Source organism: Mixophyes fleayi, chromosome 2 (assembly GCF_038048845.1).
Source record: "Mixophyes fleayi isolate aMixFle1 chromosome 2, aMixFle1.hap1, whole genome shotgun sequence".
In the NCBI taxonomy this organism is placed as follows: domain Eukaryota; kingdom Metazoa; phylum Chordata; class Amphibia; order Anura; family Limnodynastidae; genus Mixophyes; species Mixophyes fleayi.
This window is the reverse complement of record NC_134403.1, coordinates 292660239-292676715: the sequence shown is the minus strand read 5'-3', so window position 1 is coordinate 292676715 and position 16477 is coordinate 292660239. Positions and strand designations below refer to the sequence as shown.

Below are 16477 nucleotides of genomic sequence, written 5' to 3'. Positions count from 1 at the left end.
TGAGATGCAGAACAACAGCCTCTTATGTGAATCGATATTCTGGTGTGAACAGTCCCTGGAAAAATAGCAGAGATGATGAACATCTGAATGCTTTAAAAGACAGCCAGATTACGGTTGGTGCCCATGATGGCTCCTGTCAACTTGTATCCATCGTTATCCCTCTTTCACAGTAGCAATTAGGCAACAAAAAAAAAAATCTTCACTATCCATTAAACTGCAAAGACAATATTAAATAATGTTCTTTAATAATGTGCTTTAAGATCACTATCCGAAAGCAAAGCGTTTTATACTATAGCAGTTTTCAGTTCAGCATGACTCTGGATAGGGTGTCACTAAACATTTGTGGGACCCATAGCAAAAACATTTAAAGTCACCATGAACTGTCCAAGGGTGAAAAAAACCCAAAGCATAATTGCACATAAGGCTATGACATTGGATGCCCCCCACCCAGCTCAGGGCCTCTTCGCAGCTGTACACATTAATATTATGGTAGCTATGTCTTTGATTAAGGCAGCTGTAGGTGCAAGATAACGGCTGCAGGTCTACTGAATCGGAGACACACAGAACTGTAACATGTACTCTATTTATATATGCTGGTTTTCCGGGTCAAGGTGTGACTTCATATATTATGGTAATGTCAATTTCCTATTCAGTTATTACTCTTTACTTACTCAGTATTTATATTTAAACTTCACAAAACATTCACATAACCTGTTTAGTATCTGCTTGAACTCAATTAACTGAGTATGCTGAGTTACTAACATCAATCTCTATACAGACTTCAGCAGATGGAAACAGAAAATGATTAGTAACTGTCTGCTCTTGTAACACCTCATTGATTCTGTGTCCAGAATCAGAATTGTAGTCACATTAAAAACAATGTGGACAGGATTATACAGAAATTGAGAGAAACAGTTTGCACACTTTAGTGATGTTGTATTTCAGCAAACTTCTCTGAGCCACTGCACAGTCAATAAAATTATTCACAAGGCACCTAAAGAAGAAATACAATAACCTTCCACTTAGGTAAGGTGGACTTCTCCTTTAAAGCATGCTGATCACCATATTTTACTGAACGCTATAAGAAATATACAGATTTGTTTATTTTTTATTTGTCAAATCTAAATAACTCATGAAAGTATAAAAATATTCATGTTCTAAGATTTTATCCAATTTCTACTGTACAATGGCACTAGTATGTCTGCCATTATTTGTCTTCACGTTCCCATGATGACATCCCATCAGTCTCATTTAAGGTGTAATAGTCCTGCCAAAGTACACCAACTTGGGGCATGTGTGCAACGTGATTGAGAGTGTGTCTATTGTATTACATCTTAATTTATATAATACAGTTTAAAGCTGTTTTTTTCATTTACCTCTGACTGTAATCATTGGTATTGCAGTGTTTTGCCTCTGATATTTTAGTTATTTGGGCTTCTTAGAATGTGGGATTACGGGGAGGTGTCAACAGAAAACTGTACTGAACACAGATCTGGAGATAATATCTATTTGCAACAACATGGCACGGCAATGGGGACAAAATTTGCCCCCAGTTATGCCAACATTGTTATGGGTGACTGGGGTGATATTCAGAGGATCTAATCTTTATTTGGGATGGGTCAGAGACAGAAAATATGTCCTTTATTAAGAATTTAAATAGAAACTATTTTAATCTCAAAACTACATCTAAAATACATGCGAAAAGAAAAGATTTCTTGGACACTGTATTGGAAATTGATGAACAATGGAAAATTGAGACAAGTATGGTCTTTAAGGATGTAGATGCTAATAACTTTATTTCCTCTACGAGTTTTTATCTACCTAGGTGGGAGAATACATTTTTGCAAGTTTAAAGATTAGGAAAGAATTGTACATCTGATCTAAAATACTGGGAACAATCAGATCTTCTAAAAAGAAGATAATGGCAGGATATGCAGACAGGCCAATAATTATGCATGTTCTAAGGCTTTCTGAAAAAAAAAAAATCATTCAGATCTAATTGGTTTAATGGTAAAGAAAAATGATTAATTCTAATGATGTAATAGATACTAAAGCAAGCTCTTTCAGAACTCAATATAATGTGGAGAATAGAAAAATTGAAAACATCTTATTTAGACACTGGAACAACTTATTAAGAGATCCGATATTAAGTCCATTTCTACCCCAAAAAATCTCCAGTAATATATAAGGCGACAAGGAATTTAAAAATCAAAACTAGATGCTAGTATGGTGCCAAAAATGACGAAAATACTAAATTCGAATGAGAATGGGCTTAAAGCGGGGAAAAAGATATGATTGCTTTCCCTATTCACACTGTATAAATATGTCAATTAATGGGTAAGGAAACTTCTGGCTTTATCACTAGTTCTAATGAGAGTCATAAGTTAAAACAATTAATTACATGCATTACTACTTGTGTAATTATTCTTTATTAAATGTAGTTGTGGATTGATGTTTGGAGTAGAAACAAACAACTAAAAATAAAAATTCAGGAGCACCTATATAACATCAAACATAGGATGATTACACAGTCTCCCACAACATTTTGCATGAGAACAGTCTATAATTTAGAGCCTTGGAACATGTTCCAGAGAACGTAAAATGGAGGAGATAGGGATCGCATATTAGTTATAGAAATGAAACCTTTTGGATTTACACCCTTTGATATTTTGATTCCAAAGAGTCTAAATAAGGGACTTTATATAGTATCTTTTTTGGGAACAAATTAGAAAAGTAGAGCGTTAAATGTTAATATCCAGGTTCAAAAAGACTTAAATGACTTTATATAGTATCCTTGGGAATAAATTAGAAAAACGAACAGCAGTTATTCAGGTAAGGTGTCCAAATATCAAGAATTTGAGATATGTATATTAATGTTGTGTTTCAGTATTTTATGTATGTCTGGGTAATTATGTAAAAACTATGTTCTTTGAAGTTGTTCGCTGTAATTATTATGAAAAATTTGCAAGGACATCCCTGATGAAGTCAGATAAAACGTGTTGTGTGGCCTCCAATACATTTGTTTTAATATCTAGCATTCTGATTGTCTTGAATAGATGGAATATCTGTGAACATCTGATGACAATACCGCTCTGGACCAAGGACATCAGCACCTAACTAAACCTTTTATCAACGTGGTTACATATAAGCCTGTTATTTTATATGGAATGGAAGGGTTTTTAACAGTGTGTAAATTTCATTTTTGATACATGATTCTTCACATTTATTGGCAACTGGGTGGCTTGATATTTATTTAGTTCAGCTTTGTTACCTCATGTTGATGAAATTCTCTCATTGGAGAATATAAGAAACAAAGGTCTAGACCGACTGCCTGGAAGTTGTTGGAAAAGAGGGAATTGCATGTTTCAGATAAGCCCGTCCCCTTTTCTAATGCCAATTGCTGCAACATAATATACTACACTACATGTGCTCTCTTGATGTAATTTAAAAAAAAAAAAGAAATCTATACACAAACATATACACTGATTATCTTGTTATAATGGCACCCGTCAAAGGGCAGGATATATTAATTAGACAGCAAGTGAACAGTCAGTTCTTGAAGTTGAGGTGTTAGAAGCAAGAAAAAATGTGAAGGCTAAACGATTGGGTCAGAGCATCTCCAAAAATGGCAGGTCTTGTGTGGTGCTCCTGGTATGCAGTGGTTAGTATCTACCAAAAGTAGTCCAAGTAAGGACAACCATTGACAGGGTCAAGGGCTCCCAGGGCTCATTTATGTGTGTGGGGAGCAAAGAATCCCATAGAAGAGCTACAAATTGCAGGAAAAGTTAATGCTGGCTATGATAGAAAGGTGTCAGAACACAAAGGCCATCTCAGCTTGCTGCGTATGGGGCTACGTACCCACAGATCAATCGGGATATCCATACTGACCCACTTCCACTGCAAAAAGTGTCTAAAATGGGCACGTGAGTGCCAGAACGGGACCATGGGGAAGAGATGGCACCAGGATGCACTATGGGAAGAAGGCAAGCCGGCGGAGGTAGTGTGATGCTCTGGGCAATGTTCTGTTGGGAAACCTCTGGTCCTGGCATTCATGGGGATGTTACTTTGACACGTACCACCTCTCTAATCATTGTTGCAACAAAGTACACCCTTTCATGGCAATGGTATTCCCAGTGGTCCCTTTCAGCCGAATAATGTGCCCTGTCACACTGCAAACATTGTTCAGGAATGGTTTGAGGAACATGACAAAGAGTTCATGGTGTTGACTTGGCTTCCAATTTACCCAGATCTCAATCCGATGGAGCATCTGTGGGATGTGTGGGATATGGCAGCACAGTGGCCTAGTGGTTAGCACTTCTGCCTCACAGCACTGGGGTCATGAGTTTGATTCCCGAACATGGCCTTATCTGTGTGGAGTTTGCATGTTCTCTCTGTGTTTGCGTGGGTTTCCCCCGGGTGTCCCGGTTTCCTCCCACACTCCAAAAAAAAAAAAACATACTGGTAGGTTAAATTGGCTTCTATCAAAATTCACCCTAGTCTGTCTTTCTCCCACTCTCTCTGTCTGTGAGTGTGTGCCTATATTAGGGAATTTAGACTGTAAGCCCCAATGGGGCAGGGACAGATGTGAATGAGTTATCTGTACAGCGCTGCGGGATTAGTGGCGCTATATAAATAAATGATGATGTGTTGGAAAAAAAGTCCGCATTTAGCAACTTACAGGACTTAAAGGATCCGCTACTAACCTTTTGGTGACCAATATCACAGGACACCTGCAGAGGTCTTCAGAGAATAATTATTCTAACAGTAAACACCAGTATTGCAAACAAAGGCTCATGTAGCCCACCATGTTTTCATGCAAAATTACTTATCACCGACTGTTTACTGAACATTTAAATAATAATAAAACAAGACCACCAAGTGAAAGGAGTGCATATCTTCTTTAAAGTATAATTCATAAATTAATAATGACAAGACCAAAGAGTCTCAACCTTTTTCAGACAACACAGACCGGACAAAGAATATTCTGATTATTCTGAGTATATTTATAAAAAGAAAAGAAACCCGCACTAGGTAATCCATTAAACTTCCTCTCAAATATGCATGCAATTTGGCTTGGATAGTAATGAATATCCATCCCAAGGAAGGGTGCACCCAATCACTGATATTTTTAAACCAAAAGTGAAAGAGAAAAGGAAAGCGTGATCATAAAGGTCATTCTAATGGATGTTCATATATACTATATAATTCTTTAATCCTGTTAAATATATATTTATTAAATAAATTTCTTGTAAAAACTTTCTAGTAGCGAAATATTAAAAAAAGCTTGTACTGAGATTCAAAGTGAAATGGAGAATAACTGATAAAATAGTAACTGAGTATATGTAACTCCTACTTTATGTGCATGGAAAGGTTTCATTATAAAGACTTAGGAATTTGCATTTGTTTTCAACATATCTTGATCTTGGCCATGATACCAGACTAAAAAGGACCACTAAACCAAAAATTCCGATTGCCTCACATAAAAAAATACATGCATGAATGTGTCCATACCAGGACAAAAACTAGAGATATTAAACATTCTATTAGCTGCACAGCAAACAGAGATGAAACTATTGCTTTCTGTTATCAGTCAATATCTGCCAAACGTGGCTAAACATGGCCTATTTTCTGTGACTTTTAATGGGACTACTGACAGGTAGTTTAGGAACAGGCATACCAGAATAATCTCAACATTACATCAAAAGTATTTTCCAATAAGAAACCTTTATGGATATTTTTAAATGTTATTAGTAGCTCTATTTTATAGTCTTACATTTACAGTTATTTGTTCCTTCTAAGCATACTGTCAGCCCTTACAAATGTCTTGCAATACAACACACTATAAAACTAGCATAGCCTCTTAGCCCTTACTGCATTTGCATTGAAAGGGAAAAAATATCTCATCAATATCCATTAACCAGTAATTACTTCCCTAACTCAGGCATGGGCTTCCTTTTCATATAAAACTGCTGTATAGTTTAATTTGTTTCCATCATCATTTGCCATTAGTGCAAGGGGTTCCTGGTTAATAAACATTTACCTGACATTATGTTAGGTACTTTACAGCAGTACAAGTCATCTCATAGTTCAGCATTTATAGCTACAACACTTAGCACATAAAACTGCAATTAACCGTGTTACTAAGCCCATTATATGATTAATTAAAAAGGTAGAGATCTACTAAGTTAGGTAATTTATACTAAAATGCTACAAAGGATTATACATTCAGACTGGCTTATGAATCATTAGTTCAGATATTACTTTGTATAAAAATGTACAATTTAATTGCAAGAGTCTGAACTGCTCAGCTTTCTTTGAGTCTGAATTGCTTAGCTATACATCGCCTCCTTTTAAGAACCCATTCTTTAGCAATGAGGTAATATGCACTTAACGGAGTTTGTTTCCCCAAGGATGCAGAATCAATAGAAAGTATTGTTTGTAAGGGCATTTTACAAACAGGCTGGCACAGGCTCCAGACATTTTCCCTTGTGTTTTTATTATTCAGAAAGAAAACATTTAACAATTATCTTATTTGAGATCAGGTACACAAAATATAACTCTGCTTGTAGAACATTAGTCTCATCCTGTGATTAAGTATATAATTCCAGCAGCCTAATGTAAAATGAAACAAGGGGTAGGTACAAGAGTACTAGTACATATTTGATTTCTATTATGTAGGTGACTCAAAATAACCACTACTGTAATTCAAAAAGATGACATTTGAAATGTGTGTGGGTCTTCGATTTCTTTACCTTACCACAAAGGTCATTGCATATGTTAGGGCACATGTAATAGTTTGATTCTTGCCGACGTTACCCAGTCTTACGGTTCACTTACACAGTCCTGCTGAAGTGTGTTTTGGGTATGGTTTTACCGGGCTAACTGCAAGTTTGGCATACTGAACATGCATTAGGCTTTGTGAGCTTTGATTTTCATGCCAGGGCACCTCAGTTGTTCACACTATTATGTTCCCTGTGCAATGGACTTTAGCTGTTTATTGTGACTGAAGGATCTGTCCTGGCATAGGGATCAATGCTCCCAAATCCTGTTGCATTTTCAACGGTGTCGTCATTAATGTACACATGGTTTAAAGTTTAAAGGGAGTGGTTCAAATTTCTAACTGATAAAAAAAATAATTATTTATATTAATGTTTTCAGAGTCATATACAAAAACCATAAAGGGATTGAATGACAAATTAGGAACCTAACTCCAAAAGGTGCACTATTATTATTATTATCATCATCATTTATTTGTTGGGCGCCACAAGGTTTCCGCAGCGCCGTACATAGTACAAACAGTAGACCATACAGGGTTAAACAGTACAGAACGATAAACACAAAGTACCAATGCTTCAGTAACTCTGGGACAGCAATATGGAGTAAGGACAGAGCAGAAGAATAGGTATGGAGACACGAGGGAAGAGGGGCCCTGCTCCTCAGAGCTTACATCCTAAAAGGGTGGACAAATCAGACACCAGAGGGAGCTGGTGATGCCAGGGGAGAGAAGGGGCCAGGGGAGAGATGGAATAGCGAGCAGAGTAGATGAGGGGTTAAGTGGATGGTTGATAAGCTTTGAGGAACAGGTGAGTTTTAAGTGCTCGTTTGAAAGAGCACAGATTGGGAGCGAGACGGATGGAACGAGGGAGGTCATTCCAGTGCAGGGGGGCAGCTCGGGCGAAGTCTTGGATTCTGGAGTGGGAAGTGGTAATTAGAGTGGAGGAGAGGCGACGGTCATTAGCAGAACGCAGGGACCGGGCAGGAGTGTGAATGGTGAGGAGGTTGGAGATATAGAGAGCAGTAGACAGGGAGAGAGCCTTGTAAGTGGTGATAAGGAGTTTGAAGAGGATTCTGTAGGGGATGGGGAGCCAGTGTAAGGCATGGCAGAGAGGGGAGGCAGAGGAGGAGCGGCGTGGGAGAAAGATGAGTCTAGCAGCCGCATTGAGTACAGAGCGGAGGAGGGCGAGATGTGAGAGGGGGAGGCCAGTGAGGAGAATGTTGCAGTAGTCGAGGCGGGAGATGAGTGCGTGGATGATGATTTTGGTGGCGTCTTGTGAGAGGAAGGGTTGGATGCGGGCGATGTTGCGCAGTTGGAAGCGACAGGCTTGAGCAAGGGATTGGACAGAGAGGCAGTCAGATACACGAGAGAGCAGGGAGGAAGAGAGATCAGGAGAAGAAATGTAAAGTTGAATGTCGTCAGCATAAAGGTGATGCTGAAGACCAAAGGAGGAGATAAGGGGACCGAGGGAGGATGTGTAGAGCGAAAAGAGTAGGGGAGCGAGGACAGAGCCCTGGGGGACTCCTACAGAGAGAGGGGAGGGGGTGGAGGAAGAGCCAGACATGGAGACAGAGAAGGAGCGGTTAGCAAGGTAGGAGCAGAACCAGGCGTTGACGGAACCAGAGAGGCCGAGAGAGAAGAGTTTGCAGAAGGAGGGGATGGTCCACAGTGTGAAAGGCCGGGGAGAGGTCAAGAAGGATGAGTATGGAGAAGTGACCCTTAGATTTGGCCGATAGGAGGTCATTGGTCACTTTGGCCAGGGCGGTTTCAGTAGAGTGGAGGGGGCGGTATCCAGATTGGAGAGGGTCAAGGAGGGAATTGTCCGAGAGATATCTGGTGAGGCGACAGCAGACAATTCGCTCAAGAAGTTTGGAGGCGTAGGGGAGAAGAGAGATGGGGCGATAGTTGGCGGCCGAGGTGGGGTCAAGATTAGGTTTTTTGAGGATAGGAGAGACAAGAGCATGTTAAAATGGGTTCTATAAGCTATTTTTTACTTTCATTAATATTTTTTTAATACACCATACATAGTAATGTATTTCGTAAAAGTGATGGCACAAATATAAAATGACCGTATATCCAATTTCTATTACTGTACATGTCAAAATGAATTATGTAATGGAACAGGGAAATGCCAAAATTCATTTATTTGGGCATTCTTATTAATGATGAACACAAATACTCTGTATATCAAATTTTTAAAACAGTCTCTGAAGCTTTTTATCTATTAATTACAAATAAAAAACAATTACATAACTATCTACCGTGTTTAATACTTTATAGCACTAAGTTCTGCTGCAATTAATAGTAACAGTGTGCACATCAAGCAATAAACACTATTCTTACCCTGAAGCATGACTGCATCCTATGGGGGATGCTCTTTTTGCTTAAGGGAATGGAAAACTTGGCAAAATAGAAGGCAAAAATCAGTGGAGCAAGACATAAACAAACCTTGGAGGAAAAACTACAGCAGACATTGGAGAAAATTTATATCCTTGCAGGATAATGAACTAAAAGCATATAGCAAGCGCCACATGGTGTGTTAAATACAAAACAAACATATAAAAACCACTCCTGCCAAAAAAAAATAACCTGGTGTCCTGGAGTTGCTCAAAGTAGAGGTCTCAATTACATATAAAATCTGTAGAATTATTTGAAATTTGCTTTTCACTAGAGGCCCCTATCTCATGAAACTTGAGCAATATTGCATATAATCATAGATAAAACTGCATTGTCTAGATGCAAATCTGGTAGACTCACTGCTGTAACGCTAAATAAAAGGTTATTCTACCAAGTAATAAAATAAGGGGATGAATACTTGTAACTAAAGCTTTTTCTTAAAAAGAAATAAATATTTTGAGTTGTTTTTGGTAGACATTTTTTGCATTTGTGAGAAAGGGAACCTATTACATGTGTGCTGCATAATAGTGTTTCTTTGTGATGGCATGAGGGCCCTGGCTCTAATGAGCGCAGTCAACATTTTGTTAGACTGCCCCTTGATGTTCCATATAGAGCTGCAGGGAGAGTGCCTGGTTAGGAAGGCAACAACTGCAGCAGTGAGTTTTGCAGCTAGATGAAGAACTATAATGATGTTGCCTATAGCAACCAGATAGATTACCTCTTTTTCTAAGCGGCCCTAGTAAATATTGCAGCAGTTATCATAAATTACCACTATTCTAATTTAATGATGTCAAGTCACACATTGCAACCTAGTCATATATACAATGTAACATACTAAACAGATTCTGTAAACAATTTTAAGCATTTTTTGTAGCTTGATACAATAAATATTAATGCACAACAGTGGGTTTATTTTCTGCTTAAAACATTGCAAAACAGAGAATCCTTTAGTACAAATGATTTCTTATGCCAAATTAAAATATATTTTTAACATACATTAAGATGTATGATAAAAAAATTAATATAAAACACATTTTTCATGAAGCTTCAATGGAATTGTTAAACGACATGGCTCCTGTGTTTGAACATATGGAAATCAATGACATGAAAAACTAATTCAAAGAACTTGCTTACCATGAAATGAGGTTGTGTTAGAATACGCTTCAGCTCCTTTGCATCATTATTTTCAGGGTAACATGATATTTCTTCCAAAACCTACAATGGGCAGCAGGACAAAGGTTAGAAAAGTTACTGATTACTGAGAGCAGGATTATTCTTTACACACTTATTCAGGTTCTGTGTAAAGGAAACCACATTTCCTTCCTGGTTCAGGACTGTTACCACTAATTAAGTGTTTGTGTAATAGAGAGACTACATTCATGTCTCTTGGACCCTTTCCTTTTATTGAAAAAACCTACATCAATGTAAAGAAAATGTTAGACCAGTAGCATGGTTTCACTCATTTTCATTGGGATTTAAAAATTTCCTCTAGGGTGAAAAGTAAATAAATATTGTTCTATAGATTTGGTTCCCATTCCCCATATACAGGCTGCCTCTACTGAACTGGGTTGTTGGGGTAAATCTAGTTGGGGGAAGGGCCAGGTGAATAACAATTGAATAATTTACACCTCACTCTTATTCTCTTACAGTTTATGTAACATTATTTAGAATACACAGAAAAATCAATTGTTACCAAATAACATTTTAAAAACTGTTATTCGGACATGGGAATAGCCTTATCTACTTGCCTACATTTGAAAATAATTTCCAGGTAAACTTTTCTTATGAACTGCATACAGAAAATCTGTATACGTATAACAGACTAGACCATTCTAAGGCTAGCTACACACTGAAGGTTTTTCAGCCGATTATCGGGCTAGGCACCTAATAAACGACAGCTCAACCACATATCGCGTTAGTGTGTATAATCACACAATGAATTACCATCGTTCCAAAGTGCCAATTCATTTGGTTGGTCATACTGTATAATAATCCTTTTTCAATCACCTGCCAATCATGTACTCTGTATGCACTCACGATCGTGATCTCCATAGAGTTTACATATGGTCTTTTCAGTCGATGCCGACAATGAACATGTCCTGGTGACTAAATGTAGAGAGGGCTGTAGTCGGAATAGTTTGTTTGTTCATTCAGAGACTGAATATTTTGTTTCAGAATCACAGAAGCTAACGAAATTCGTAAGGACATGTGGATAGCTATAACAAGGTGGTTTTAATCAGTGTGACAGGAATGAGTGATACTTTTGCTGTCATTATCTACAAGACTAGAGGACCAGATGATCTGAAGGTAAATCGTGTGTAGCGTGTACGCATAAATTGTCCGACTGATCAGATCTTCAGTCGCAGGTACAATCGTTGTAAATAAGCCCATCAGAAAATTCTTTAGTGTATACAAAGTCTAACAGTCAGAGTTACAAACAGTTCTTTTGTTCCACATTTTTAAAGCTTGCTCCAATGTCTTTGTAAGTGTCCCTATTTTCTCAAGTTTCATCAATTACATAAGTATTATATAATTTACAGTGCTCAAAGCAGAAAATGTGCCTTTAAATTGTTTTAATATACTCATAATCAGGAGCATGACTAATTCTGGAGAAGACACTATAACACAGATAACATGACCTCATCACTGGACAGGATCATAATACAATTTTATACTGCATGAAGACATAGAACACTACTTCGATAAAACATGACTTGATCTCTAAATAGATTCTGGGAACTTAATCCAGCAAAACCAAAAAATATGAAAAAACAAAAATATAAAAAGTGTAAGGTAATTTGGTCAATATTAAAAACCAGGCACATTGTTAGGAAGAATCCTTTACAGAAATAAATCTTCAAAACCTTGTGTGTGTGTGTGTGTGTGTGTGTGTGTGTGTGTGTGTATGTGTATGTGTATGTGTATATATATATATATATATATATATATATATATATATATATATATATATATATGTTACTAATTAACATACACAAAACACACAGGACGAGATGTATCAAAGTGGGCCATTTTGCTTGCGCGGCTTACAAACTGCAATGCTGATTGTGTGACCTAGTATCAAACCGTGCATTGTGTAAGCAGCGTAAAGTAGAACCTCAAGAAATGACACTAATTTTTCAGATGTGGTCATAATTCGTGAGATTGCTCAAGCTATATGCAATTGGAATATGACGCCAAAAATGGTGCCAAAACTATTTGAAAAAAATGCAGCCTGAAAGTAACAGTAAAGATACGTCTATCTAACACATGCAAGGCAGAAACACATCCATTGCAAAGAGGCATATTTAACTTGTATTTGAATACCCTTATTGTACTGCATACTATCCGCAAAAATAGACCGCAAATATAAAATCCCTTCAAGTATGAGGACTGAGGCTGACTTTGCATGAGGTTTGGCTTGCTATAATACACATGTTGTTAGAGTCTCTTAAAACCAACACATCCAATTTTATGAAAACCAGAGTTTGATAACTGATGTAGTTTATATTTTAAAACCACATGCAATTCATGGTGATTTTAAAAGGATTATACAAAACCACACTTTGATACATCCTTCTCTGATCTTTAACAGTTTTTCTTTTTCTCAACATGCACTGTTCTAAATTTGTAACATGCTGTCCAATCAGAGACATGAAAACGATGCACTAAGATATATAATGTTATCAGCATCTGCAGTAGTAGTTCTTTTGGAACTGTGAGAGTCCCAAACATGTAATGTAAAATGTTACTTTCCTTATTATTCAAGGGGTGCGAGGAGAAATGAGTGGAGAGTTCTACTGTAATTGCCAACAATATGCGTGGCGTGATGATCGCGCACCTCATTGATGGCAATTCTCAACCGTCCAATGGGCCATTAGCTATATAAATTGACCACCAATACATGATTTACCTGTTCTCAATTTATAACCTGACCTTTCAGTTATAAAACAAGCATTTTCACAGCAAAATAGAGTGGATCACATTTCTGGTTTTGATACTCCTAATAAATGTTGATTTATAACATGAACACTGAGTTTTATTATCATAAAGTCCATTCATACAATAAAATAAATATATTACCACAGGTGTGCACTCCTGTTGTCTCTAATCATGAAAATAGCAATTTCCTCCACCTGTCGCATGTTAATAGTTTAGTTAATTAACAGAAATTGTTTTGTTAATTATCTAAACTATAACACTTTGGGGGTAATCTCAATTGGCCGTGTTACTGTAAAAAGTAAAGCAGCCTGCGCACTATTACTGTTAATACAGTAATTTCAACGCTGGCTTAAAATTACAGTATTAAGGGTAATACACTTAGTACAATGTTATTCTGAGAGGAAATGAATTCCCTCCTTTGTCTGCAATCCGACAATTTTTTCTGGGAATCTGCATCTTTTTTTTTTAATGAACTGTAGCTTCAACAAAATGGCCACCATTATTGTTCTTCCTTATTTTTTGGCTCTAGTAAATTGCTCTGTCATCTTTTGGCTCTAGAGATGGGTTTAGTAAAAAACAAAATAAAGTAAATTACTTGTGCTCCTCTGAAGTTTCTTAACTGCCAAGAGTGATGTTATGCACAGAGTAACACAAACTGTAAATTATTTTTTAATCGGATATGATGGGAGTTTTTAAATTAATACAACTCTATAAAATTAATACTGCATTATAATCATTTGGTATGATTGTCAAGATGGATTTATGTAATGAAGGCCAATATTAATGTGTATTTTTTAACATTAATTTACTACTTTTTTTTTTTTTTTTTTTTTTTTAACATGTATGTTGTTACATTTCTATATATTGTACTTTTTAAATTATTTGGCATTTTAGATACTCCCCTTTTGCCCCTGTACCAGTAAGGCATTATCTAATTAAAACGCGAAAGAACACTTGTTTTTCTTAATTACTCAGTTTTATTATTAGCCTGTTTAAAATAAACAGAGACAGGATAACCAAATGTCATTCATAATGGGAACACTGTAAAAATAAAATAAGCATATTTTTTGTGAACAATAAATGCCTATAGACTTGCTTCCTATCAAGTGGAAGTCAGATTGTAGTTGAATAATAGAGCTATTCATGATTTATGCTATAAAGAAACACTATGACAGGATGAGAGACAAGGAGAGCTTTTCTTGCTTGATAATTAGATTTTGCTGTATCTGGTCAGTTATGAGCATTTACTCAACAATCTCAATATAACTAAATCAAGAATTGAACCAATCATTCAATAAGGGTGAAAGCATGAATAGTAAAGAAAATAAAGTGAATTACCTCTTTGGCTCGCTGCACGGCATCACTTGGAGGATTCCTGATTTGTGGTGAAGACTTTGTATTGATTTTGTCATAAAGCTAAAATCAAATTAGAAGAATAAGGCAATCAAGCACAGTTCAGTGTTTAAACATAATAGTTTAAACGGAAAATCCTAACTTTTAAGCTTAATTCAGAAAATGAAATCTTTTCAACTAACATTATTTAGAAGTTGCTACCATTTGGTTATCAGCACAGGAAAACACCAGGAAAAATATCTAAGGGTTTTCAAATGCAGGGGACTTTGTAAAAAGTTTCCTGCTGTAATAGCTGTCTCGAGGAAGTGATGAAAATCCCTAATTAAGCTTTGGCAACCTGAAAGGAATGTGGAGATGTAAGATTAAGCTTCAACAGCTTTCACTATTACCATTTATGAACTAAAACACTACAAACTATTTTTCATATGGATGACACAAAGCAAGAAGCTGTGCTTTGGATCATTACTGAACATTGAACACAGAGTGTACGCGTCAATGCATTTCATAATCAGTATAAATGCATGTTGCAAGAAATTGTATATAGTACACAATTCATGCTAATTTCTATATAAACACTTGTATATTTCAATAATCAATAATCAATGAGTTTAATGTAATCAATGATCATTAAGAAAACTATTATAACAAAGGAGTAGCACACTGTCTGCTGTACATTATTACAAATAATGGAAGTCACCTCAGGAAGATCCAAGCAGCCTGTCTGTGGCCTCCTACCTTTATCTGATCATAGAACTCCCCAGTGACTATTATATAGCATTATAATCTACAGACTGAGGCATATTACAAGATTTAACATCACACATGTAAAAAAAATAATAAAAAAAAAAAAATAAAAAAAATTTAACTACATATAGGTTGTTATTGAATCAAGAGATGAGCAATGTTAAAGGTAAGAATATTTAGCCCAACAAAAACACAATTCTTAATTAGCAAGTTACAGAAAGTGACAAAACATGAATCTTTAAATTACTATACTTTTCAAAAAACCGTAACAGTATTGAATTTATTATATCTAAAGACACAATTATAAATATTTACCAGCAAATGACAACTTTGAAATCACCCTTTATTTATAAACTGAAGAAATTTGTTATCACCATAACCATGTTACATATGGTGCATAACATTCAATGTAGTTTCTTAGCCAGCTATAACTTATTATGGTACAATAAACATACATAAAAATCTCTTTCAGAGCTCATACTCTCATTTAGATGCACATTTAGCTCATTTATAATGTATAATATAATGTATAATATATATATATATATATATATATATATATATATATATATATATATATATATATATATACACATATACATATACACACACACATATACATATATTACATATACATATATTACAGTCATGTAAAATTACATTAGCTCAGTAACTTCAAATAAAGATTTGACGATCACTTACAGCACAACTTTATGGCTGAAACACCAAGTTCTACAGCTACCTCACTACTTGGCTGGATAGCAATCCATGTAGCAGCTAGTGGATCGTTTATCACATCATGGGACATTTATTTTTAGGCCTGAGTTAACATTGGTATGTATGCCAAGGCAACTTGAGGCTAGGATGCCATCCAAGATAAATCTCACTGTACACCTATTGCTGAAAGAATGTAATCATGAAAATATTTTTATGGTGTCATGTTTCTTGACCATTACTTCCACGAAGGCACAACTTTCCTCAATTCAGTCAATAGTCCATGTCAAAATGAATCTACACATGGACCTTAATTTTAAATACAGTGATTGCAGTTTCTTATTGGCCTTGCTCCCCATCTGCAGCCATTATTAAAATGGCAAATGGAAACATTGTCTGCAGCATTCACAAGCAACCCCATAGGCTTTTCTCACCTGTGTGCCGAGTCTATACTGGCACTTTTTGGGCTGGTCACATTCAAACATCAATATCAGTAATTTCTTTAAGCACTATCCACACAAATTAAACCTTATTTTTTTCCAGAAGACACCATCT

At 36.2% G+C, this 16477-nt stretch overlaps 1 protein-coding gene across 10 annotated transcripts in view; it reads right to left on the bottom strand.

Annotated features, from left to right (window-relative positions):
• CASK (calcium/calmodulin dependent serine protein kinase) overlaps nt 1-16477 on the bottom strand; it is a 247868-nt gene that overhangs the window by 68940 nt on the left and 162451 nt on the right. For all 10 annotated transcript variants that reach the window (XM_075196392.1, XM_075196395.1, XM_075196398.1 and 7 more), the window contains 2 exons: nt 14450-14527; nt 10307-10387 (listed from right to left, as the gene is read on the bottom strand). In XM_075196392.1, coding sequence (XP_075052493.1) covers nt 10307-10387; nt 14450-14527 — 159 coding nt within the window. The remainder of the gene's footprint in view (nt 1-10306; nt 10388-14449; nt 14528-16477) is intronic.